The sequence below is a fragment of the Podarcis cretensis genome, assembly GCF_951804945.1.
Source record: "Podarcis cretensis genome assembly, chromosome: 4".
Taxonomy (NCBI): Eukaryota; Metazoa; Chordata; class Lepidosauria; order Squamata; family Lacertidae; genus Podarcis; species Podarcis cretensis.
In genome coordinates, this window is record NC_137173.1 from 84,785,264 (window position 1) to 84,811,507 (window position 26,244).

Here is a 26,244-nt window from a genome sequence, read left to right on the forward strand (position 1 = left end):
GGCTTCAAATCTCCCCTTCAGGATTGCAGTTAAGCTTACTAGCAAGTATTGCATTCTTGTAATTAAAATCCACTTAGTTACCTTTTCGGCAAGTTCTAAGAGCAAGAGGAAATCCCCAAGAAGCCTGCCTTGGCCATTATCCTCTAGATGGCAAGACACTCATCACAGTATATTGATTTATTCAGCCTGCAAGAGATCTGATGGGCACACAATGTTCCAGGGCTGTTGAGAGGTTCTCTCAGCTGGGATGGGGAGTCTGCAGCCTGATTTTACATGGGCGGGGAGAGCATGGAGGGAAGATAATGAGGATGTGACGGAAACAACTGGAGGGGGCGAGAGCCAAAGCAGATGACAGGATGGAAAGGGGGAAGCCCCATGCAAGTGATCAGACCATGGGCAAGAGTGATCTGACCCCCAGTAGACCAGGGAGTAGGAAGGACCTGAGAGAGGCAGAGAGAGGCTTTAGCCATGCAGTCCCTAACAGAAAATAAAATTCCCAGTCCTTCTTTATGCATTTGGAGTCCACAAGACAGATCACTTGGGAGCCACAAATCTGTACATACAACTGGCTCTTTTCCAAAATCTAAGCTGTGGCTTGCCAAACTTGCACAGCCTCCCCCCCTCCTCCCAAGGCTTCCCTCAGCATCTCAGTGAAGAAATGTGCAGGCACATGGCAGTGTGCTCTCAGGTTTGCTCTACCTGCTGAAATTAGAGGGACAGATTCCCCATTGTAGACTGCTAGGTACATAGCCAAGTGACAAGGGCTGGCACTAAGGCAGTTGCCAAATCAGTTTTGCCCACAAATTCTTGCTGCTTCAGTCACTCCCAACCTCCACCACAACTCTCTCAAACTCAGCTTTTTTCCCCCCCAGCCGCATCGTGCCAGAGCACAGTTCCTCCACCTCCCTCAAACAACAACTCCTGGTGCTAGGCCATGGCATGAACCAACTCCCAAACCAATGACCCTTCTCCTTCCCCCTCACACACAAACCCAACCCTGACATGGCCGTGCCATTGCTCCTCCCAGTTTCCCAGAGACGCCAAGGCCTACCCACAGGCTGCTGAGGCACCCCTTCTTTCTCCTCATTCTGGCTGCTCTAGCAGGAAGTGGTGGGGAAGCACATGGAGGGGATGAAGGGGCCTCCCCATTGCCCTGGCACACAGGGACAGTGGGGGCAGCATGGCTGCCAGCCTGTGGATAGGAGAGATAAGCGAGAAAAGGGTTCGCAGGGCGTGCAGGGGGAAGGGAGGAAGGAAGGAAGGCACAGGGGGCAGTTCCAGCACCTTTTTTGCATATAAAAAAATCCTGCTTATACCTAGTGGGAAACGGGGCTGAATCGCCTTTCCCCCTATTTCAGCTATTCAGTTAGTCCTGTGGATCAGCGACCATGAAACAGCAACCAACCTTGAGGTCACCCCTACTAGTAAGTTTCTCTGTGTGAATGAGGTGCTTTTTGTGCTCTGGCTTACCATATCCCTGGCACACCACTGCCTTTTTTCTTTCCAGGTCCCTGATGGCATTGGTGAGTGAGAAGAGCCAAATCAAGGCCTATACAGTGGTACCTCGGGTTACAGAAGCTTCAGGTTACATACGCTTCAGGTTATAGACTCGGCTAACCCAGAAATATTACCTCGGGTTAAGAACTTTGCTTCAGGATGCGAACAGAAATTGTGCTCCAGCAGCATGGCGGTGGGAGGCCCCATTAGCTAAAGTGGTGCTTCAAGTTAAGAACAGTTGCAGGTTAAGAACAGACCTCCGGAACAGACCTCCGGAACTAATTAAATACGTAACCCGAGGTACCACTGAATGTACTGCTGAATTACTTTTACTAATTCATTACTAATTCAGGGAGGCTTTACGATTCATTCACACAGTCCTAGACACTTGGGGTGCTCTACACAACAGCAGCACATCTGATTGCCAATAAAAAGATTACTTAAAAATACGCATTTTGGCAAACATCTGCATTGTTCCAGTCCTGCTTGGTGCTCCTGGTAGTCTCTCTTTTCCTTCTCCTCCTCCTCATCCTTCACTCTCACAGACTTTGGCCTAATTTAACCACACTACCATCAACTCCAGCTGGCTGCAGCAACACCTCTGATTTTGTTCACGGGTGTCCCCAGTGTCATGGGTGTCCCCAAAGGACGTGCAGTGACATCCTTAGCTGTGTAATGTGGCTCATAGCAGCCAGTAAAATTGTGAGCAGTGGGGGCAAATGATGGAAAGAAAGGGGGGGAAGGGGAAGGGAAAACAGCACTGGGTAACAGAACTGAAACAATGCAAACGTGCTTGCAACATGGACCTAAATTCACTGATGTAGGTAGTCATTTTCTGGCACCTTTTGAAATCAAACAAGGTAAGTAGTTTCAGCTCACCCTTTAAGAAAAAAATCAAAACCTTCATGGAGGGAGAAATTCCCTCACGTGCCTCCTTTCCATTCCATCTCTTCCCTACACTTACTAGAGACCTGTGGAAAGGGGTGGTGTGTAGGGCAACACAAAGCAGAGAGGGTGTGTGTAGCTGAGTGAGCGAGTGTGTGTCTATGTGTGCAAGAAAGAAAAGGCCAGGATCAAAGGGACCTCCTCCTCTAATTTAGAATTTTTACATATTTCTGAACCAGCGTTTTCATGCAGATAGTTCTTATTACACAATGAAGCTGAAATTCAGTAGCCCAACTACATTATATAATGTGTCTTGTCTGTGCAATTTCCAGCAAAGATTATTTGTGGCACTCTAACAGGCTGTACTGTGTTCTTCTGTGATATTGGAGGGGCCCTACCCTATTCCCACTGACTGCACCGAGAGCAGGATCAAAACCTGGTGTTGTTTATTGGATTCCCCCCGCCCCCATGCACACACACCTGGAAATATGCTGCTGTGCTCACTTATATCTAGTGGTGGATTTGATTGTCTTAAGGTTTGTCTTGCATTTAAGTATTCTAGCAGCCTAAGTTAAAATAAACAAGCACCAGACCCAAAAATCCTTCAGTCTTCAGTGTTCCGTGGCAGCATTAGGAGTATTCTGTCCCAAGCCAGATTTCGCAAGCATTTCCAGTCCAACCTTCCCAGCACTCACAGTTTCCACAGCTACATATACCATTTCCTGGAACAAAACAACACAGGCTATAATTATCCATAATTGAAATGTACTTCATTAAACATGTGTTGCTCTGCAAACGTCGCAAACCATCAAACAGCTTTATTTCCCCCTGTACATATTTTCTCTTGCTGGACAGAACTCGCTTTGCAATTTGATTAAGTCGTCACCAAAGAAAAAGCCCGCTAAACAGTTTGCCATCAAGAAGACACTGAAGGTTACAATTAAACCATCAGAGTTTACAGCCAGCTGCCTCTGTGCTGCTTAGCTCCAGTCTTTGTGCTGCAGTTCAAGGTACAAAAGAAAATGGGCATCTTCATCTTTTGATCCTCTAGAGACGCTTTAGCTATGCTTTATCCAAATCCAGATCCCTTTCCTGGCATGCTTCTTTCAAGGCAACCAAGTGTGTATAATACTAGCAGAATACTAGCAGAATAAAACATTAGCAGAATTCAGGACTCAAAAGTCAGGTTTGGGATGGAGTAAAGGTAAAGGTAAAGGGACCCCTGACCATTAGGTCTAGTCATGACCGGCTCTGGGGTTGGAGTGCTCATCTCGCTTTATTGCGCGAGGGAGCCGGTGTAAAGCTTCCGGGTCATGTGGCCAGCATGACTAAGCTGCTTCTGGTGAACCAGAGCAGCACATGGAAACGCCGTTTACCTTCCCGCCGGAGCGGTACCTATTTATCTACTTGCACTTTGATGTGCTTTCGAACTGCTAGGTTGGCAGGAGCAGGGACTGAGCAACGGGAGCCCACCCCATCGCGGGGATTCGAACCGCCGACCTTCTGATCGGCAAGTCCTAGGCTCTGTGGTTTAACCCACAACACCACCCGTGTCCCTTTGGGATGGAGTGCTTGCCCCCAAACTCATGCCTGCCATTCACAGACCTAATTCATGCTCCTGAACACTGTCTCCTTCCTCTGCACCAGTGAACAACCTGTGAACTATGCTTTAACTATTCCATCTTACAGAAACTTTTGTGTCCAATTTGCTACCAACTACCTAGGGTGGCCATGTGTCCATCTCAGGGCTTTTGTTTCTCTCTCTCTCTCTTTGCTGCCTGCGGCAGCTATTTTGTGCTGACGCCTGCAGTGCTTCTATCAACACCTCGTTTTTTTTCTTTACCAAAAAATGAACTGGTCCTACTTGACATTTGAAGACATCCTCTATTTAGAGGTCAGTCCAGCAAAGAACCGTAAGAAAGGGGAGCAGAACTATTAGCACCTGGAGCAGGTCATCTGATTGCAGAGTTTCCTGCTATATGTTTTTTAAGAATAATACCTGGAAGCCTTTGGCACCACAAGGGCATCTCAAAGTGCCATATGAGCCTCCCCGGGAAAGGTATTCCATGAAGAGATTGCATATGTCAAGGTAAATCAGGGATGGGGAACCTGTGGCCTTCCAGATGTTGTTGAGTCACAGATCCTATCACCCCTAATTGCTGGCTGGGGCTGATTGGAATTGGAGTCCAATCACCTTTCCATATCCCTGGGTTAGATTATCAAAAGCAAGTACTGTAAGTCTTTGTTTAGCTGTTTGTTCCCTACATTCGTCTGTCATTTCAAGGTCAAAACCTGTTGCAGCAACAGAGCATTTGTCCTCCAAAGTACGTATGTTCCTGGCAAAAAAAGGAGAGGTCTAATGTCACTAGACATCCCCCTCCTACCTTGTCTCTTGATAGCTACTGTTGCCTATTTGGCATTCGCTGTCTGCGCTTCTTGGGCAGAAGACAGATGGGCAGACCTTTAATTGCCAGACATCATGTCAGGAGAAAAGTTGTCAGGCTCCTTGACATCCTCATGGAAAGCATCCAGACATCAGGCCAGACTGCAAGATGCATGGCTGTTGGCTAAAATGTGCTGTTCTGCCACTGTCCAGTAAACACACACGTGCTTCCCTGATGTTCTAGAATCATGGAACTGCAGAGCTGGGAGGGACCCCCTGAAATGCAGGGAACTCAACTAAAGAAGTACATTTCATATTGCGTTATGTATTCTCCAATAACTGGGCAAGTCATTCAGAGAAATTAAAGGGTGTTTCCCCCAGCCTTCTCCCAAGATGAAAAATGTAGCTTTCTTTCAAAGCACTAAACTAAGGTTAATCCCAATATAGCAGTTTCAGTGCAATATCACATCTTCAGCAGCAGTGCAGGAGCTCTGCTATCCATCAGGATAAGTCAGCTTCAGCTATTAAAAAGAGCATTATGGGATGGGAAATGTGCCCTCCAGCACTCCAGCTACATAGAGCTTTCAACAAACTTTTGTACAGATTTGCTTCTCACTGTCACCACGGATTGCTCCCCCCCCCCAAAAGGTCATATTTTATTAAGAGACAAAATACTGTGTTTTGAGAGCATGGGAAACAGGATGTAGCTATAGTGTGTGTGGCCTGTTTCTTTAAGAGGTGTGCCTGTCATCAAACAAACTCCCCTCCCTTGCTGTCAGTGACAGTTTTCTAACAACAAGCCCTAGGGGGGTGTGCATATAAGTGCACATATCGCTGAAAATAATGCGGGGAAGATGTTAGGGGAAATAGCTTGCGAAAATGTGTATGTTAGGCAAAATGATATGTAATAATAGGAAAAAAGTACACTAAATTGCCAACCAGTTTTCATTATAGATATAGATATCCATATATATTATGAACTGATGCTGAAATGTGGCAAACTGAACTTCAGATTCAAAAACAGAGAGAAACACAGAAAAAACAAAATTGGCAGATTTCTTGTATAATCTTAAGAGTTGGAAGGGACCCTGAGGATCATCTAATCCAACTGCCTGCAATGAAGGAATATGCAGTAGTCCCATATGGGGATCAAACCTGTAACCTTGGCATTATTGGTGCCATGCTCTAACCAACTGAGCTATCTAGCTGTCTTCTTGACCTTCCCAAACCAGGAGAGAGGTTTCCTCCTGTTCATTTGGAACTATGAGCTTTGTAAGCAACCCTACTGGGTTGCTTTGTCTCTCAGCTTATAAGCACAGTGTGGTCAAAAGTGCATATGTTGGTGGGTGGGAGGCTGTTGGGTGAACAATTGCACCATTTTGCGTGGCAGAGGCTGGCACGCCAGATAAACTCTTTCAGTCTCTGCTATCCTACGTGCTTAAAGAGAGGAGTTGGCAGGGCGATTGTGCCACACCTGTGCAAACAAGGCCATCGTGTTTGTCACAGTCTCTGTCGTCGCATTCGCAGAATTCCCCTGTGATGTACCATTCCTGGGGCGAACAGATGCACTTTCCGCAGTGACAAGAACCTGAAAGCACACAAAAAATCATTATTAGCACTTACAGAACAGTGGAGCTTTACCTGTCGGGCCTGAAACATCTTGGGCGCACAATCAGTGCCTATTAATAAGCAATTGTCTACAAGGAGATAATCAAGATAAAAGCCCATTGAAGAGAAGAATGCTATAGAGGTGTGCTTTGACTTGAAGAGTTTTTTATAAGGCCCTGTAGTGATTTCTCTCCATACCTCCTCCACCTCCTTCCATTTTGTTTTAATAAGGAGTTACTGTGAAGAGGTAGATGCTTTCGCTTTCTGCCAAAGCTCTAAAATCAAGGCTACTGTTTCCCAGTGGGACAAAGCAGTGTGTGATTTATTAATTAATTAATTTGGCTAAGGTAACAAGGCAAGAAGGGACAGGAGAGATATTCCTTGAGGGCACTGAAGCCACTAAATCCAATCAGGGATTTTTTAAAACAACAATAACAACAACGAAGTAGGAAGAATAAGCTACACAGCCGTTTATTATCTGCTGGCTGTGGAGGAAGCAGAGCATGCCACAAACACGACCTGCTTTCCTTTCGAAGCAAAAGGCTTTTGTTTCTCCAGCCCACGGGTCATATTGGGTGCCCCACTCAAACAGCAGGGAACAGGAAAACTCGAGCACTTGTGTCCACGAGGGATGTCTAACTAACCCCATGACGTATAAAACTGAGCACAATCCCACTACAAAAAGAAACACTTTCAAGACCTACTGATTTCAGTGGGGAAAATGAATCAATTCTCTCTCTCTCTGGAATGAATGGGAGTTGTGGGGGAGTTTAATTTTGGCTAGATTGTGTGTGCTGGCTTAAGTAGGCGCAGTTGCGACCCTCTTTTGGCCTTTCAAGTCTTCCCTGTTTCATAAGGTGATGGTAAAGGGATCCCTGACCATTAGGTACAGTCGTGACCGACTCTGGGGTTGCGGTGCTCATCTTGCTTTATTGGCCGAGGGAGCTGGCGTACAGCTTCCGGGTCATGTGGCCAGCATGACTAAGCCGCTTCTGGCGAACCAGAGCCGCACACGGAAACGCCGTTTACTTTCCCGCCGGAGCGGTACCTATTTATCTACTTGCACTTTGACGTGCTTTTGAACTGCTAGGTTGGCAGGAGCTGGGACTGAGCAATGGGAGCTCACCCCGTCACAGGTGTTCGAACCGCTGACCTTCTGATCGGCAAGTCCCAGGCTCTGTGGTTTAACCTCTGATGGTTGCTGGATTATTATTTATCCAGAAGATCTGTCCTTGCATCCAGGGGTTGGCTCTTAGAATCATAGAGCTGGAAGGGATCATGAGGTCATCTGGTCCAACCCCCTGCAATGCGGGAATCTCAGGGGCTACTGGCACTTTCTGCCTCTGATGAGTTTAGGCTCGGCCAAACTGGGCCGGTGTCCCTGTTCCGCCATCAACTTCACTGGCATACCGAGTTGTGTTTTTGTGTGTGGACAATGTGTCTTTTCAACCACAATGCTCCACCACCAGGAATCACAGCTGGAGGTGCCGGCAACGCTAATGTGAAGAATCAGCTGTTGAAATAAATTCTTCAAAAATAAATCTTTCAGGCAGAAACCTGGAAACGCAGCCAGAAATTAAGCTGAGCCTGTAGCTGCCAGATGTTTTAAGATTTCATTATTATTTTTTAAGAAAAGTGTTTTGCACAAAATGCAAAGCTGCATTAACAGCTTGATCTTCAGACATGCTCACCAGCGTATAATTGCTCGATATGGTACCATAACAACCGACCTAGAACAAATGTAATAAAATGGCCTTAAAGGCCAATCATTTCTTAGAATAAGGTGCGTGTCCTCTTCTGCGCTAAGAGCGAGCCAGTGAAGGATTAGTTGGGTTAAGAACAGCAGCCTAGCATCAGGCTTTCATACTCTGAAAAAAGGCATCATATTGTTTCCCCAGGTAGCTAACCATCAAACTTCCTTTGTTTAATTGCAGTGCATACAAGGTGCAGGATACTGGAGCTAAAGTGGCTTTTTCCTCAGCTCCCATCATCCTTGATTGTTGGCCATCCTGGTTGGGGCTGATGAGAGATGAACCCCACAACCTCTGTAGTGTGTTTACTACCCTATATTCCATGATGCCTGTTGCCTATTGAGACAGGTAAGAAGGAAGACAAGAAGCCAAAGCGAATGAAAGGCAAACCCACCAAATTCTATTCGTTCCCCCTTTCTCTTTCACGCTGAGTTCTACAAGCAAGTAGTTAAGTATACCAGTATATATTCTGCAATGACAAATAGTTTGCAATTAAACCCAGAGAGGAAAAATAATTTAATGTATACCTAAAACTGCCTAATTCTCCGCCACAAAACACATACACACAAACCATTCCACTGCTGGAGTGGAATGTGAAAACAATGTGCAATGTGAAAAAGGTGTGCAGCCTGGGAGTCATTTTGGACGCACAGCTGTCCATGGAGGCGCAGGTCACTTCTGTGTCCAGGGCAGCTGCTTATCAGCTCCATCTGGTACACAGGCTGAGACTGCCCACAGACTGTCTCGCCAGAGAGGTGCATGCTCTAGTTATCTCTCGCTTGGACTACTGCACTGCGCTCTATATGGGGCTACCTTTGAAGGTGACCCGGAAACTACAACTAATCCAGAATGCAGAAGCTAAACTGGTGACTGGGAGCAGCTGCAGAGACCACATAACACTGGTCTTGAAAGATCTACATTGGCCCCCAGTACGTTTCCGAGCACAATTCAAAGTGTTGGTGCTGACCTTTAAAGAACTAAACAGACTCAGTCCAGTATACCTGATGGAGCTTCTCCACCCCCATCATTCAGCCCGGACGCTGAGGTCCAGCTCTGAGGGCCTTCTGGCAGTTCCCTCACTGTACGCCGGCTCCCTTGGCCAATAAAGCAAGATGAGCCAAGTTACAGGAAACCAGGCAGAGGGCCTTCTCGGTAGTGGCACCTGCCCTGTGGAACGCCCTCCCACCAGATGTCAAAGAGAAAAACAACTACCAGACTTTTAGAAGACATCTGAAGGCAGCTCTGTTTAGGGAAGCTTTCAATGTTTAACAGACTATTGTATTTTAATATTTTTTTGGAAGCGGGGTATAAATAATAAATTATTATATTACTATTATAATGAAGAACTTGTGCAGTTTTTCCTCATTCAGCAATTTGCCTAAGAGGGGAATTTCCTTACTTTCTATTTTCAGTTGCTCAGCTGAATACACAGTAGCTAAGCAGAACTCTGATTTAAAGATGGTGGCTCAGTCGGGGGGCCACTAGGTGGCGCATCGGAAGATGGCTGACAATAACATCTCTCCGACCCACACGAGGTAATTTGGAGGCAATGATGGGGGTAATTAGCCTCCTTAACCCCACCAGGATTGTGGTGGGGACGACCCTTGCCTGCTGTGCCCTATACCACCCCCGAATTTGTGGGGGTGGGGGCACTAGGCACAAAGCCCTCCTGTGGGATTTTTGGCACTCTTTGACGCCGTCCCTGATTCGCGCCGCTGGTTGCAATGATCTTTAAAAGAAACAATTTGGACGAGATTAATTGCACATACATCAAGGAAAAAAGGGGAGTAAAGACTGCTGACAGAAGAGATCTCTGATAACAAGACAACAATAAAATACGAGAAGATACGTCAAGATACGGTATGATAAATGACTGAGGGGGGAGGGAGGGAAAAAACCTGCCTTTCCCTTTTCTATGTGATTTAACAAGAATCCCCCTCCCCTAATGAGTCAGAAATTAAGGACTTAAGCTGTGGATTTAAGGCTATGTGGAGATAAACTTTCGATCCAAAGCAATGTTTCAAGATGAAGCTGGAAAGCTAAGAGTTTTGGAGTGACGCAGTCAGGAAAAAATGCCGTCGCCATTTTGTGAGGCATTGTGGGAGCTCTTGGGTCTGGGAGGAGAAAGAGAGAAATAGAGTTGTTTACATATCGTGAATCAACTTCTCGGTGGGACTTAAGAGCGACAAATGCCAAAATTTACGATGGGAAGAGTGACGTTATCTACGAAGGAGATATAGGGAAACCATCTGGACTTAGTGGAGGAACGGGAAATCCACACAGGAATATAACACTTGCTATCGGCTTAAGGAGACTAACAGAAGAGATCGTAAAGGAAAAAGAGAAATTATACAAACAAGATATGATGTGGCAACACCAAGATAAGACTGGATAGAATTATGAACTTTGTTTGGACTGATTGGGACTGATTTGGACATTAACGCAGTAATAAGAAGATGATCTGAATCCCCCTTTGGATCTTGAAGTATGGGTTCCCCCAACAAAATTTAAAAATTTGGCTTTGTAATTTGGAATTTATATGATGTGATTTAATTTGATGTGATTGGCCAGTTAATAAAAATTATTAAAAAATAAAAAATAAAAAATAAAGATGGTGGCTCAGTCTTGGCTCTGTGGAAGTTTCATTTACAATTACTGTTCCACCTTGCCCGAAGAACCCATCACACTTCTGTACACCAGGGATGGAGGTCCTATGGATCTTCAAGTGCTGTGGGACTCCAACCTCCATCATTTTCCAGCTAGCATGGCCAATGGCCAGGGATGATAAGGGCTGGGGTCCAGAAACATCCAAAGGGCCAAAGGTTTCCGCATTCCTGGCTCCAGACAACATCAGGCGAACCTTGCAGTGCAGCAATATCTCTCTCAGCTACGTTCTACATTGACCAATGCTCAGAACCAGTATCCCTGTGAGAGCCATGTCCCTCCATCCCCGCCTTGTGATGATGGTAGCAGCCATATGGGTCCTCTGCTCACCATGGCTAGAAGCAAGGAACTCAAACAGGAGGCCACTGTGCTAGGTTTTTGAAGTGTTCAACATAGCACGATGGGGCCCAGCTGCCACAGTGGTGGCAAACATCCCACGGGACTAGTGTCAGCCCTTTATATGAGCCTCTCAGTAGCAATCTGCATCCTAGCCCATGCGCAGAACCTGATTTTTTGCCTATTGCTGAAAACCAGAGTAGTGGGACACAGACATTCTGCTCACTGTGACAAAGGCAGGCGATGACTTGATCGTGAACTTGAAAGTGTCCCACATTGGCACACGGGAAATTAAGAAAGCGCTGTCATGGGCAGTGCACCGGGCATTTGAAAAGGCCATTTGCAGTATTAGAAAAGCGAGATACTAAATACATGTAGATGAATCCTGAGAGATAGAGGTTTGTTTGTTTTTTTTAAAAAAAAATTAAATAAAACAAAAACCAAAGAATCACATCCTACACAATTTTAGAAGATTATTTAACTCTCTTTCCAACCCAGAGGGCTTCAGTCACCACTGAGCCAGTCTTTTCTTAAAATGTCTGCATTTGGTACAAATTTCATAGGTTCGAAGAAGCAGCCATAATTCAGTTTGCAACCAAAAACAAATGGCAATCTAACAAGGTATAAAACCTCTGAAATGAAGGAACCCCCTCAGACTTTGATGGATATGAATGGAATCGGCAGTCCAAAAGAAAAGAGAAAGAATCTCTTCCCACTCCAGACAAGTTTAGCAAACGTGCTCACACACCTGCTGGCAACACTTGGAACATCATGCCAAGATATAATCCCTCATACACAATGGCCTCATATAGATACACACACCCACAACTATACCTGCAAATGGGACCACACGCTGTTGGTAAACAATGCCTGAAAGGAAAGCTTCTAAATACAAAACGGAGAACCTCATGACAAGAGTTCTCTGTATTGTAAAATCATTTTGAAAAGCTGTCAAACAGCGTGGGAGCTATGAAAGTTGAGTGCTACAATTTATAACCTGCAGGCTGTGCTTTTTTTAATCTCCCAGAGCATGCCCATACACCGTGGCACTCTGTTTCCCCGCACTTACCCTTCCCTGAGCACAATATGCCGTCCGCTGATTCGCAGAAACTTCTGCTCTCGCTTTCCGTCATGTTGCACTTCCTTGGGTGCTGACACAACTTCCCAAACCATCCATCCTTGCAAATGCATCGACCGCAGGAACACATGCCGTGACCTAGAAGGAGAGATGGCGAGGCAGGGAGAAGTTTGTATTTTAAGTTTATTATGAGGAATGGGTCCTGCATAGGACATTTTGCTGCCCAGGGTGAGCAAGATTGCAACTTCCTCCTGAAGCTGACCAGCCAGGTACTTGGATTTTACTTCAGCACTGGCAATGAGGCACCACTCTCCACCACACCTGAGGGTGGCAGGCTAGGTTATGGGGCACAGGGCAGGTCACATAGGACTCATAGCTTCCAACAAAGGGGGAATGGATGAGGGAAGCTCAAAAAGAATGGCTGTGGAAACAGTATTTCACTGGGAATGTATTTCACAAAGAATAGGTGGTATTAGGGGAAGGAGGTAACAATTGACAGTTGGCAGTTGGCAGTTAGCATTTGGGAATTGCTTGGTTATGTTAGTTCCATCTTGACTGTAAAGGTGAGAGGACTTCATGCGGACGCTGTCTGGAGGAGTTTGCAAATGATACTTGTTCAAATGTTGCCAGCCTGACAAGTGAAAGGATTTATTTTCAACTATTTGTGAAAGGCACATAAATATATATATATATATTCACAGATAGATAACAGGAACTGCCACCACTGCCTTCCTCTCACACACCCAGCAATTGCTTTCTGAGGCAGCCCCCTCACTCTGCCTTATGGCAGTAACAGCATCGGCATGGGGTCAGAACAGGCTGCGATGGATTCCCCTTCGCCTTGTCAACAAAGGAGAAGCTTCACCTGCTAAATCTCTATGACCAAAGCCTGGTTGGGGCACAGGGAAATGAGCCACGCAAGAAGGTTTTGTGGCAAGCACAGCCCTGAGTCCAAACAACATCCCTCCTTGTCAGACAATGCCATGCCAATAGTACACAGTGCAACGGCCAGAGTTTCCATGCCCAAGGCAGGGCTTAAGCCAGATTTAAAAAAATGTGTTGGAATGCTGTGCAAAAAGCTCACTTTGCCACACTCGACTTGGAAAATGCCTTCTGTACTTTTCAGAGTTCCCAGGCAGGGCAAAATGCAGCATGTGCAATCACATCAATCACTGTGACTTTGTAACTGAAGAAGACACACCGGGTGGGCATCTGCCTAGACCAGACCTCTTATGGTGGGCATGCCCCAGGGAACTGGATTGGCCTGCTGCTCCCTCACATGTGCACACACTGTATCCCCGAGGATTTGGAAATGCACTGTTCCGTACTTTGAGCACTACTGTGCACAAAGAAGAGGCCTTGCCGAGTGCAATGTGAATCAGTCCTTCAGCCCTTTGTGAACAGCAGGAAAGGGACTTTGCTAATTTCCATGTTTATATGTCCAGAAGTCTTTGAGCTGCTCTTATTTGTGTACACAGCAGCCTGAAGAACAACTTGTCGAGTCGAGTCACGTTACCCTTTCCAGTCCACTTATTGATTGTTCTTCATACAAAGTTAAGCACTCAATAACTATGGCATGCTGCGTACTTTACGGTGGGCAAACTGGATCTCCTTCTACACTCACCTTCGCAAACATGCATCTGCATACATAAACAGGAACCTGTTTGCAAATGTATATGTAAGCCTACATGAATATTTAAAGCGGGCACTGGTTTATAATTGGTTGCAGTCTCCAATATGTAATTGCTCCAGGGGTAACCATGACAATCAATCCATAAATCAGGTCCCCACACACAATCTGATCCACCATAGCTGTATCTATATCTATATTTCATGGACAAATATTGTACAGATTGGAAAGATGAGGGAGTGCACACAACCCTTAGTTAGCAAAAGTGTCTCATTTAGCAATGTTAGCAGGGTTCAATGTGGAAGAGAGGGACTACAGCAAAAATGGCCTCAGCCCAGTATACCTGAAGGAGCGTCTCCACCCCCATTGTTCTGCCCGGACCCTGAGGTCTAGCTCTGAGGGCCTTCTGGCAGTTCCCTCACTGCGAGAAGTGATGTTACAGAGAACCAGGCAGAGGGCCTTCTTGGTAGTGGTGCCTGCCCTATGGAATGCCCTCCCACCAGATGTCAAGGAAATAAACAACTATCTGACTTTTAGAAGACATCTGAAGGCAGCCCTGTTTAGGGAGGTTTTTAATGTCTGATGTTTTATTGTGCTTTTAATTCTGTTGGGAGCTGCCCAGAGTGGCTGGGGAAACCCAGCCAGATGGGCGGGGTATGTATAAACAAACAAAGAAATTATTATTACTATTATTATTAATCATACAACCTATTTATCAGAAGGTATCATTTACTGAGGAAAGTGTGTGCAAACTCCTTTCCCTCTTATGATTCTTACCCTTAAGCTTCACTGTTTTGCCCTCTCTCCATGACCATGCCAAATTTAGTGAAAATTCAAAGCCCTATTTAGTGATAATTGTTTCACTACCCTTAAACCTATGAAATATGATTCAAATTTTGTCTCATTGATTTGTGAGCTGGCTACACACAGTTTTTACTCTCTCAGCTTCAGTTATCCAAGAGTATAGAATGGAGATAACAGACCCACCCTCAGTGGGCTCTTGGGAGCATTGCAATAAAAATAATTGTTAAATGCATTAAGCACTGAAAGTGAAATTTAAATGATGAACAACATTATTTAGTAGTTCTATTTTATTTTTCATCATGGCAAACTCCCCACCCAGAACATTTTTATTCTTTGGGATTTGGATGTTGCACAGATTTCCTTTTGAAACAGCTCACATTTGAAAGTGTTATAATATTCTAAACATGTTCAATACTCCAAGGAGAAGGATGACCTGTGCACTGAAGTCTGCAATCCTAAGCACATTTACTTGGAAATAAGTTCCATTGTAATCAATGGCATTATTTTAAGGGAATGGAACAGACTATTTAGGACATCTCCCCTTTTGACTTCTCTGAGCAAAAGGCTAAAGCGCTGGGTCACAGGTCTTGCTGAGAAAGCTCGTTCCTTTCTTTTTCAGATGACAGGCAGCTGCATTTTCAAGTCGCTATAATAAACATGTAAGATCACGGCTGCTTACTCCTTATACCTACTTGGGCCTAGAGTCAGAAAAGAAAGCTATTCATCAATCTCTGCTAGTCAGAGAGGGCAGGTGACCATTCTTATTCAGATCACCTGCATTGCCATTCACTTTTTCCTCTCTCATTTCAGTAGGCATCTAATCTCCAGGCAAAATCCCTGCCTTTCTCCGAGGTCCCTTCAGCTGTAACACTTTCTGCTTTCTCAGGGGGGCCTAAGGCTTCTGTCCTTTGCAGCAAAAATGAGACTGAAGTTGGTTCCCAATGTAGCGATGCAGAGTGGCATGCACACACTGAATAAGAAAATGAAGTTTCTCTGCCCTGTGCCTTAAAATAAGCTGCGCAATACCTTATCTCGTGCATCTCTATGGGAACCAGGAGACAACTTCAGCCTTGCACAGCAGAAACTTCCTTGGCAAGCAGCACAACTTTCTAAGCTGACACAAAGCGTCAAGCAGGCATTTTAACAAAGCAAATCTGGCAGGTGGTAAACTGGTGGTAAATGTTTTCCAAGGGTAACATGAACCCAGTGTACACCAGTGAAAAGGGTATTGGCACCTGACTCCTACCTTCATTTCTGTGCCTATTTCCATCTGCAAAAATCCATACTGCAAATCTGAAACACTGCCCTGATTTAGAGTTATGCAATAGATGCATTTCTGTTTTAACGATAAAACTACCAATAGCAAATTTAGGTTGTGCGACTTGATTTGGAACTCTTACACACAAACTTGCTTTGCCAAAAAGAGAGAGACTTTTTGCAGTGATGAAAGTGACAGAGAAAGGCAGTGGAAAGTGTGGGGTAATGCTTGCTTTGATGGTTCAGTGTTGTCTAACTTCCCTGCAAACAAACCAGCATAAATGTTCAAATGCACAGGTCAACTGAAGCAACCTTATTCAGCCTACGGTTCCTTGAGTCACTCCTCATTTTCTTCCACATGTCAATTTAAGAAACCATCAGGATCCTTTAAAACCAATTATATGGCAATTCCAGACTGTGGTGGGTTGCTCTTTGATCTGCTCCAGAGCCGTATATTTGTTCCCAGTATTCTCCTTACATAACATGTACTTTGGGGCTGCTGGACAGCAGACTTGCAGGAAATCGTTTCATCAGGAGTCTGATCTGATAAAGCGTGTTCTCCTTCATGGAGAGCACGTGTTGCGGTGGGGGCCGCCAGGACACTCCAAAGTTGGGGGGGGGGCTAATTGACCGTTGGCCACTGATGCGATTGGGGCTTCCCTTGTTGTTGGGAAGAAGTTAATGTTGCCATTTATTGATTGACAGCCAGAAATAGTAAAACTCCTTGCACGAGGCTAAGGCTTCCTCTTTTCGCCCGTGCATTGGATTGCCCGTCCCTCCCTCCCTAGAATAGGGTTGTTTGCTTTGACCTTGCTATGCCTGTCATGGGGTCGTCTGCTTTGGAGCGGGGGCCTGGTAGGAATTTTGTCCATCTGGCTGATTGGCTGGGGCCATTTGGTTTTTGCCTACTGCGTAGCAAATCGTCACAACTTGTAAGGTTCGCGGTTAGGCATTGGTTTATGGTTTGGTTGGTTGAGGGGCATGGATTGGCTGTGCCTGCCCCTCTAATGCTGCTGCTGCTGCAAGGGATTCCGTTAAAGGAATTGGGAGCTAACTATTGCTTGTCCACTCTGACAAGGGGGCTCGGGCCATAGCAATGAGCTCCTAGTTGCATTTGGGGTGAGGGAAGGTTCCCTGCTCCGTCGCTACCCCCAAGTGTATTCCCCCATTCTGACTTTCGCATCGTGCGGAATGTCAGTCTGTCCCCCATGGTGGGGGCAGATGGTCGCAACCAATGCCTACGCAACCACTCACAAATTTGTATTTTAATAAAGTTGTGGCCAAAATTATGCCAAAAATCTTAAACAAAAATTTCTGTGTGATGTGTGAGTTATTGGGGTGGCCCTGGGGACCTCGGCACGCAAAGAGGATGAAGAGTGTGCATTATGCTGGGCGCCTTGCTTTAATTTAGCAACATACCACTGCAGACAACGCCATCTATGTCTTCACATTGCCGATCGTCACACTCGCAGATTTTGCCATATATTTTGGACTCTCCTGGAGGGAAACAAGTGCACTGGCCACATTCGCATTTCCCTGTAAGAATAAGCACTCCATCAGTCGCATGCAACAATCAGAGCTGCATTGGGTCATTAAGGAAGCGGCAAATAAATATAAAGATCGTATTGAAATACAAATGCAATATATTCAAAAGGAGAAATTCTAGAAAGACTGCTACATCAAGGCTCCCACCTCTATTAGGAATAAAGGGAGCTACCTTGAAAAGGTCTGGCTGGCTGCCCATTTGGCCAATATCATCCACTGGCAGTGGTCTCCAGGGTCTTCCCTATCATGAGCTACCTGGATTAGAAGATGCCCAGGATTAGACACAGAACCTCCCACATCCAAAGCAGGTGCTCAACCACTGAGATATAGGCCTTCCATATTAGGAAGGTGTCATGGTACCCACATCTCATGGCTTCTTTCTAGAAGAGTCTTGTAGGCTCAGCCCACACTGCCATTTCTTCATAAAAGTGTAGTCAACAGTGAAGAAGAAGGTACTTCTTCATGAAGAACATGCTTAACTATGGAATTCACTCCCACAGAAGGCAAAAGCAGATTTGACAAATGAATGGCGTATAAGGCAATCAATGGCCACTAGCATCAGTGGCTAGGGATGGGAGAGAGACTTTGTGCTATCCATCAATCAGGCAATGGCTTTTTCCACCTGCCTTGCCCCACCCTCCAGCCCCTAGGAGCCTTTCCCAGACCATGACCTTGAGAATAGCAGAAGCAGCTGGGGAGAAAACAGAGGAGTTCAGGATAGAGATAGAGATAGAGATAGAGATAGAGATAGAGATAGAGATAGAGATAGAGATAGAGATAGAGATAGAGATAGAGATAGATATAGATATAGATATAGATATAGATATAGATATAGATATAGATATAGATAGATATAGGTGTGTCCTTGTTTATCAATCTGATCCTTTTACATGGGTTTGTATGTTTTGTGATATTTTACACATTGCAATTTGCCATTATCTTTTCCTGAGTTTAGCAATTCTTTATTGTAACTGATAAGTGCAAACTGTTTCGTTATTATTTGCTGATATTTAATTTTATTGTTTACTATTATATTCAAATAGTTTATTGAATATATTGTTTGACATGAGTTGTTTATTTCAAACCTATTTTTTGTATTGGATCATACTGTTATTAGGTGTGTGAGCTTTGCTGACTTTCGTTGTTTCTTCAGCTTGTCAACAGCCTTGTGTACAGTAATATAGAAAGGCAGTATACAAATTAAAAGTGAAATGAAATGAAATGGTCTATGTTCACTGTCAGAAGCAGGGTGCCCTTGGGTACCAGTTGCTAGGAGTTGCAGCTGGGGAGAGTGCTGTTCCACAAAGGTCCTGTTTGCCGTCTTCCCACAGGCATCAGTGCGAACATAGGTAAAGGTAAAGGGACCCCTGACCATTAGGTCCAGTTGTGGCCGACTCTGGGGTTGCGGCGCTCATCTCGCTTTATTGGCCAAGAGAGCCGGCATACAGCTTCCGGGTCATGTGGCCAGCTTGACTAAGCCGCTTCTGGTGGACAAGAGCAGGGCACGGAAACGCCGTTTATCTTCCCGCTGGAGCGGTACCTATTTATCTACTTGCACTTTGACGTGCTTTTGAACTGCTAGGTTGGCAGAAGCAGGGACCGAGCAACAGGAGCTCACCCTGTCGTGGGGATTCGAACCGCCGACCTTCTAATCGGCAAGTCCTAGGCTCTGTAGTTTAACCCACAGCGCCACCCGCATCCCTAGTGAGAACATAGTACTGGGCTAAATGGGCCTTTGGCTTTTCTTTTGTTCTTTCTGATCCGGGATGGCTTTTCTTATGTTTTTCATGGAAGTCAAGGTAGGGTTACATAGGGTTCCCAATTTGTCTCCCAAGCAGGCAGTGTCTGGACTCAGACCTGCGAAATTAGCTTCACCAAGGTGCCCTTAGATCACAGAATTGGCTGTGCCACTTTAGACTGAAGGCAAGGGAATCAGTATGCATCCTGAACACAAGTTCCTTGGAACTGCAAGTGGGGACAGTGCTGTCATGTTCGTGCCCTGCTTGTGGGCTACCCAGAAGAAGCATCTGGTTGGCCACAGGATACCAGACTCAATGGGCCTCTGGTCTGATCCAGCAAGGTGCTTCTTGTGTTTATCATCTACCAGTCCTGTTTCCCCACACCGCTTCACCAGGGCCCCCCAACCTCCTGTAATGCAGGAATCTCAGCTAAAGCACCCAGGGCAAATGGCCACCCAACCTCTGCTTATAAGCCTCCAAGGAAGGAGAGGGGAGGAAGGAGAGGAGAGGATGCAGCTTAGACTGTACTGCATCAGAGAGAAAGCACCCCACAGAAAGGTGCCAGAAATTCTTCCAAAGAGCTTACAAGTCAACCAGCCAATACATTCCCATATTCTATGGATGACATCAACTGTAGAATGTATATTCTACCATGCACTTATTCCAACATTGCATCTAATACACGTTAGTCTGGATAATTCCAAAAGATTCGGGGGAAAAGCAATAAATAAAAACCATGGCTAAATTACAGGTCCATATATACACACTAGTCTCTTCTCCCTCACATATTGTGTCAAAAACCAGTGCTTTCTTCATAATACCTTCCACAAACTCCCCCCCCACACACACAAGTGTGTCTTGTGATCACAACTTTGAGAGTTGGACTTATGTGCAACACAATGCAGTGGCTAAAATTATTATTAATAATAATTCCTAGTTTACATCTCAGCGAATAACAAAGACTTGAAGCCAATCCACTCAATTGTTTCTTTTTTCTATATTCTACCATTCCCTATAACATTTGTCACCATCTTTTTTTAAAGAAAAATTCACCTCCTCCCCCATCCTTCACCCCCTCAAAAGTAGCCAATTTGCTTGACAGATGGGCAGAAAAAAGCTTAGTCGCGTAGCACAGGACTAAATTCCAGGTCGCTCTATTAAAGAGGCTGGCCTACTGGGCCAAAGAAAAGAACCCAGCAACAACAAAACAGGAGAGCCCATTTTCAGGACGCAGAGGGAGATAATGTCAGCAGTTGTCCTATTTTATTGAATGTGTCTGCTGTGGAAATAACAGCTGGCCCACACGGCCTGGGCCTTTCCTCTTGCTTTGCCTTACGATAACCATACTTTCAACGCAAACTTGATCATTTGCGTAATTAGAGGAAATCACAGGGGAAAAATGAAAAAGGGATCAACACTTTCACCAACGCGTTTTTCCCTTCCCCGGAATAATAGGTTTACCATAGCAACCCGGATGCAGAGGGGGAAAGTGAACACCAGAAATATCCTCAGCTCTTTTTAAAAGTACAGCACATACAGAAACAATAAAACGTTTGAGGGTGATAGCTGGACTTTCGGCAAGTAAAAGAAGTGCAGATTAAAGGTGAGTAAACTCCTCTCAGCTCAGTTTGGAACTGACTCAGTATTTACAGTGTTTTATTGAGTCAGACCATCAGTTCATCAGTAAGGTCTATGCTGACTGGCAGTGGCTTTGCAGGCTATCATTCAAGTGTCTCTCCAACCCCTCCCGGTAGATTGTGTTTCTGCAGTTTCCACCTACTGGCAAAAAGGCAAAGGTGTTACAGTGGTGCCCCGCAAGACGAATGCCTCGCAAGACAAAAAACTCGCTAGACAAAAGAGTTTTCCATTTTTTGAGTCGTTCTGCAAGACGAATTTCCCTATGGGCTTGTTTCGCAAGACGAAACATCTTGCGAGTTCTTGTGAGTTTGTTTCCTTTTTCTTAAAGCCGCTAAGCCATTAACAGCCGCTAAGCCGTTAATAGCCGCTAAGCCGCTAATAGCCGCTAAGCCGCTAATAGCCGCTAAGCCGCTAATAGCCGTGCTTCGCAAGACGAAAAAACCGCAAGACGAAGAGACTTGCGGAACGGACTAATTTCGTCTTGCGAGGCACCACTGTATTTAGAAAAGTTGTAATTAAGCGTGCTTGGAGGTCTGTGCCTCAGATGCTCATATGTTGTTCAGAAAAGGATGAATATCCTAGGCACTCTGCAGACTTGCCATAGATATCAAAGTGAGAAAAGTCCATTAGGTTAAGGAACAGAATTCAAATACCCCAGGCACAAGAAATGGATTCCACACCAGAAATTTCCGCCAACAAACCCAGGGCCCTGGTACCATTTTTTAAACAAGGATCACTAAAACAAAACAGCAGTGAAGGTCTAAAAGTATCACACTTTTTCTTCTCTAAGCTTTTCATTGCATTTTCTTTGCTAGAGACCAGGGTTGGAGAACCTTTTCCACCCCCGAAGGCTCTCTCTGGCAGTGATCCCCCAGTCGGATGCTCTGAGTGGTTACCACTAGCAAAAGTTTCATTTTTCACAGAATATAATGCACATAATACATTTGTCATTCTGAAGTATGTTGATTCTGGATCCAAAATATGCTAGACAAATACAAAGGCTCAAAATACTAATCTAAGAGTTTTATTTCTGCAAAAGAAAGAAAACGTTACACACTTTAGATAGGCCAAAGTTATTATTTCCACCCACAGATGTTCAAGTTGCTTAAGGACACACTGTAAGGACATTGGCATTTTGGCCCATTATTGTATGCACCACATGATGCTATTATGTTGCCATTCACTATTGTCCAGGGTTTTTTTATTATTTAACAAATGAGGAAAGCTGCTGAAATGACTGGTGCAAAGAGTTACACTGAATATAACGCTTACCCACAATGCTGGGACTATTAATTACATGTATTTGAACCAATTTGCAGATGCCTACAGAGGATAATAAAAGCTTCTTTGTAAACTGTGAGTTTTGATTTAAATACCGTGTGCTAGAAGTTGAACTACAGTATATAATTTATTGGAATTTCTGCCCCTTTCTACAGCCTGCAAAATGCCAAAGAAAAAGTGAATAATAATAAGTGTTCCTACAGAAACACCATAATTTCCTTTACATTCCTATAATGGGCAGATTTTTCCCTACTCTTTTCATTCTGAGTTCATACTTTCTCAGCTGCAACAAGGGACGAAGGGGAAATTTCAGTTTTACATAAAGTGTTTGGGGTCAAATTACAACATTGGTCTATTGATCTATAGAACAGATCCAAAGCCTGTTGCCACAGTAACAGAGTGCTTTGCAATTTTGAACGTATCCTTGTATTACCCCAATTTTACAGATTGGGAACTAAGACAAAGGCTACCCATTGTTCTTGAGAATATTGTCTCCGTATTTGGGTCTTCAGTGCAGTTTATATGGGCATGTACTCAATTTCCATTACAAGTCTGGATGGCAATATCAAATAAATGGTTACACAAAATGAACACACATCTAAATGTTCAGAGGGCGCCATTTTAATATCAAATAAATGGTTACACAAAATGAACACACATCTAAATGTTCAGAGGGTGCCATTTTCTAGATCAGACCATTGTGGTGTTTTGCCTTGCATTTAATACCTGTAACCAATTTTGGCTTTAAAAGGTTGTCGAGATGATTCATTATCTGCTTTGCAACCAAATAATTAGAGAATCAACCATAGTGCTGGTACACCTGAGCACAGTGGTGGCAGTGGCTTTGGAGGAGGCGGCCAAGGCGCTAGGACGCAGCACTTCACATTTTGCCTCTGGCAGCAAAACCTCCCGGGGCAGCTCTGTTCCCCAGCAAGTGCACACAAAACTGAAATCTAAAAAGTTGTGATGTGCCAAAAAATGTTTTCCTGGACATCAGACTGTTTGTGAGTAATCGGACACTGTTTTCAAACAAGTTAAGTTCATCCCATTCTCCATCCCTTCCAAAAACAAGTACCAAACCTAGGATATGTGAAACTCTATGGCAAAGAAGGGATCATCTGACTATGTGCAGAGTGCATCTTTATCATCATCGTGAAATTCTACAGCTTCTCCCCCACAGAGCTTAGAGTAAGAAGCAGACCTTTGAGTGACTACAATAAATGCTTCAACTTTGGGGTCAAATTCAACATGGTGAGAAATGTGTAATGGTGCTTTTTGTCACTGGAACTTTTTAAAATAGCAGCTGTTGGGTGCCTTAAGCCAGATTGCAACCATAGTGTGGAAGAGATAAAAGGTCTAACTCCCACCTTCCCTTGTGGTATTTTCCAGGTGAACATTCTACCCCCCTTCCCAAGCAGCTATTTGCTCCAGGAAGCAAGTGAGAACCGTCAAGTGAAAGCTCATGCACTGCCAACAGGGAGAGGGTGCTGGGAGCAGTAAACTCTTGCAAAGCAGTGCAAGCCAGTGGGACTGAATTGTAGAGAGGATGCAAAGGGGTGATTACATTGTGTCTAACCAAGCTGAAATAGACAAAGATTTGCATTTTCCCCCAGCCGCCCACTTAAATAATCTTAGTTCCAACCAAAAATATTTAAATATTTCTAAATATACCTACTGGAGCCTTTGTAATTGGCCTCCAGTGATATTCCTCTAACTGTACTATGTTTTTACTAATTGCTTCCCCCTGTATACATACAGTGCTACCATATGTGGATAAGGATGTTCTAATGACATCTACGATATTAATTGGAAGAAAACTGACACACATCCTAGCATTATTCATACGTTTATCTGAACTACTTGCATCCTAGAGGGACTTGTAAAGACTAATATATGATGAACTAGGAAGTGGGTGGTCCTGCCTTGTACCCAGCTTTTTAAGCTAGATGCCTTCCCCGCCCCCTCTTGCTCCTTTTCTAATTCACACCACGTGGACTTGGCAGCCTAGTTTACAATCTTATCCTCATGTCGTTGCGCACGGCAGGAGTAAAATTTGCTTCCATGGAGACAAGTCCCCAAATCATTTATGAGCATTTATTCTTACGTATTCCCACTGTGTGAGAGTGGGAGTTCAGCTGTATAAGTCACTGGGAGGAAGAAATCATGAAAAAAAATGGGGGGGTCAGGGAGAAATAAAATAATAGCTTACTACGCAGAACAGAAGGGGCAGAGGAAGTCAAAGTATTCTTAGGAGCTACATGGAAGTCACTTCCCCCCATCTAGAAGACTAAGGAAAACATTCAGATCTTTATTGCTCAGAATGTGCTGGTAAAGTGTTGATAAAAGTGGAGGTACATCAATACACTACACCCTAGAAGTAGACAACACATGTAAACAGAGTTTGTTCAACTCATGGCTCTGAAAGACAAATGCAGACCAAATGGGGACTTCTCTTGAGATTCCTGTTGTGCCAACACCTTAGGAGTGGTGGTTTTTATGTACTCTCATAAATACAACAGATAACATGTGTTGGACCTTTTACACAGGGCCATGTGAGTCTTTTCCCAAAAGAAAATTGCCACCAAATACATGAATTTGGAGGTTACTGGTAAAAGACGAGTGAATTTGATCTACCACAATGCAGTCTGTCCTTAAAAATTGTTCAGAAAGATTAGCTAGTTCAGAACATGATGGCTTATAGCTAACTGGATCACACTGGCTTGATTGTATCATGGAATTGTAGAATTCATATCTATACTGAAATAACTTCATTGGGGCCCAGCGTGTTTCTGCTTTCGATCTTTAAAGCCCTCAAGAGGCTGGAGCTTCAGCACGTTTCCCACACAAACCTGGCCAAGATTTATATTTGGAGCCACTTCTTGGGATGTTCTTTGAAAAGAAGGTTACTTGGGTGGCGACTGAGGAGAAGGCCTTCTCACTGGTGATATTTTGTTTTATGCCTTCCCCAGGTAGTCTCAGCGGGCACCAACACTGCTATTGTTTGGGAAACAGGTTAAGAGTAGAGCCAAGTCAAAAGTTGAATGGTTTGAACCAGTGGCATAGCGTGGGTTGTCAGCACCCGGGGCAAGGCAAGTAATTTGCGCCCCCTAACCTGTGGATTTGCACCCCCTAACCCTAACCCCCAGATGTTGCGCCCGGTGCGGCCGGCCCCCCCGCACCCCCCACGCTACGCCACTGGTTTGAACTTTCAGTTAAATTTGGCAAAAATGACACCCAAAATTGGGAGTGGATGGGTGGGTGGTTGGGAGAAGCATTTGTGCCAAGCTGGGGAAGAGCTTGTTGTTGGTAGTGAGACCATAGCTGTGATTTCTCCTTCTGCCACCCTCCCCGCCCCCACTACCTGCGATGGTGGGAGAGATCCTTCTGATAACCACCAACTCCTCCTACCTGGAACTACAATGAGGCCGCAATCCAAACCAAAGATGCCTGCAAACATATCACAAGGGATGGCAACATCAACCCCACCATGTGGGAATTCCTTACAGACAACTGCAGTGCCTGGAGACAGGCAGTCAGGTTGTGCATCCATATCAGTGACCAGAGAAGGAATGACTGCTGGGAGGAGTGCAGAGAGAAGAAAGGCCATGGCGCATCTGCAGCAGGACAACTGGACGCCTGTCAGGGAGAGGCAAATGGGAACAGATGAAAGGACAGAAACCAGCAGTTATAGAGAGCCTAAAGAGATTATCAGCAGCTTGTTGTCTGACAGTCAGTCTGACGTAGAGCGGGAGGAGGATGAGCCTGGGACAAGTCATGCTGTACACAGAGGAAGTAAGGGGAGGAGTTTTCGCAGACTTGCATGCTGGGTGAGGAAAAGGAGGAAGTAAGATTAGAGGGAGCAACTGCGCACAAGGGGAAGGAGGCTAATGGAAATGCTGGAGATGTACGTTTGATCTTTGTCAAATAAATCAATTGTTTGGAACTGGCTGGGAGCCCAGAGTCTTATCTATGGCAAGCTGGACAGCACTAACCCTCTGACAGCGCCTTCATTTGCCCCTGCTACTACAAAACCTGTCTCTCCCCTGTTGGTCTCCAAAGCCACAGCAGGGCCTGTAACTCTCCAATGATTTGACTTCACACCCCCCCCCAAAGGCACAGTCATACATTGTCTCCTGAGATGGACAGAT

The 26,244-nt window shown here is 44.9% G+C and overlaps 1 protein-coding gene across 1 annotated transcript in view; it reads right to left on the reverse strand.

The window, feature by feature from the left end:
* Positions 1 to 1,262: 1,262 nt before the first annotated feature.
* ITGBL1 (integrin subunit beta like 1) overlaps positions 1,263 to 26,244 on the reverse strand; it is a 138,275-nt gene continuing 113,293 nt past the window's right edge. Inside the window, exons 8-11 of the mRNA XM_079972853.1 lie at positions 17,313 to 17,429; positions 12,194 to 12,340; positions 6,240 to 6,353; positions 1,263 to 3,104 (exon numbers count right to left, since the gene is read on the reverse strand). Of these exons, the coding sequence (XP_079828979.1) occupies positions 3,013 to 3,104; positions 6,240 to 6,353; positions 12,194 to 12,340; positions 17,313 to 17,429 (470 nt within the window). The 3' untranslated portion in view covers positions 1,263 to 3,012. The remainder of the gene's footprint in view (positions 3,105 to 6,239; positions 6,354 to 12,193; positions 12,341 to 17,312; positions 17,430 to 26,244) is intronic.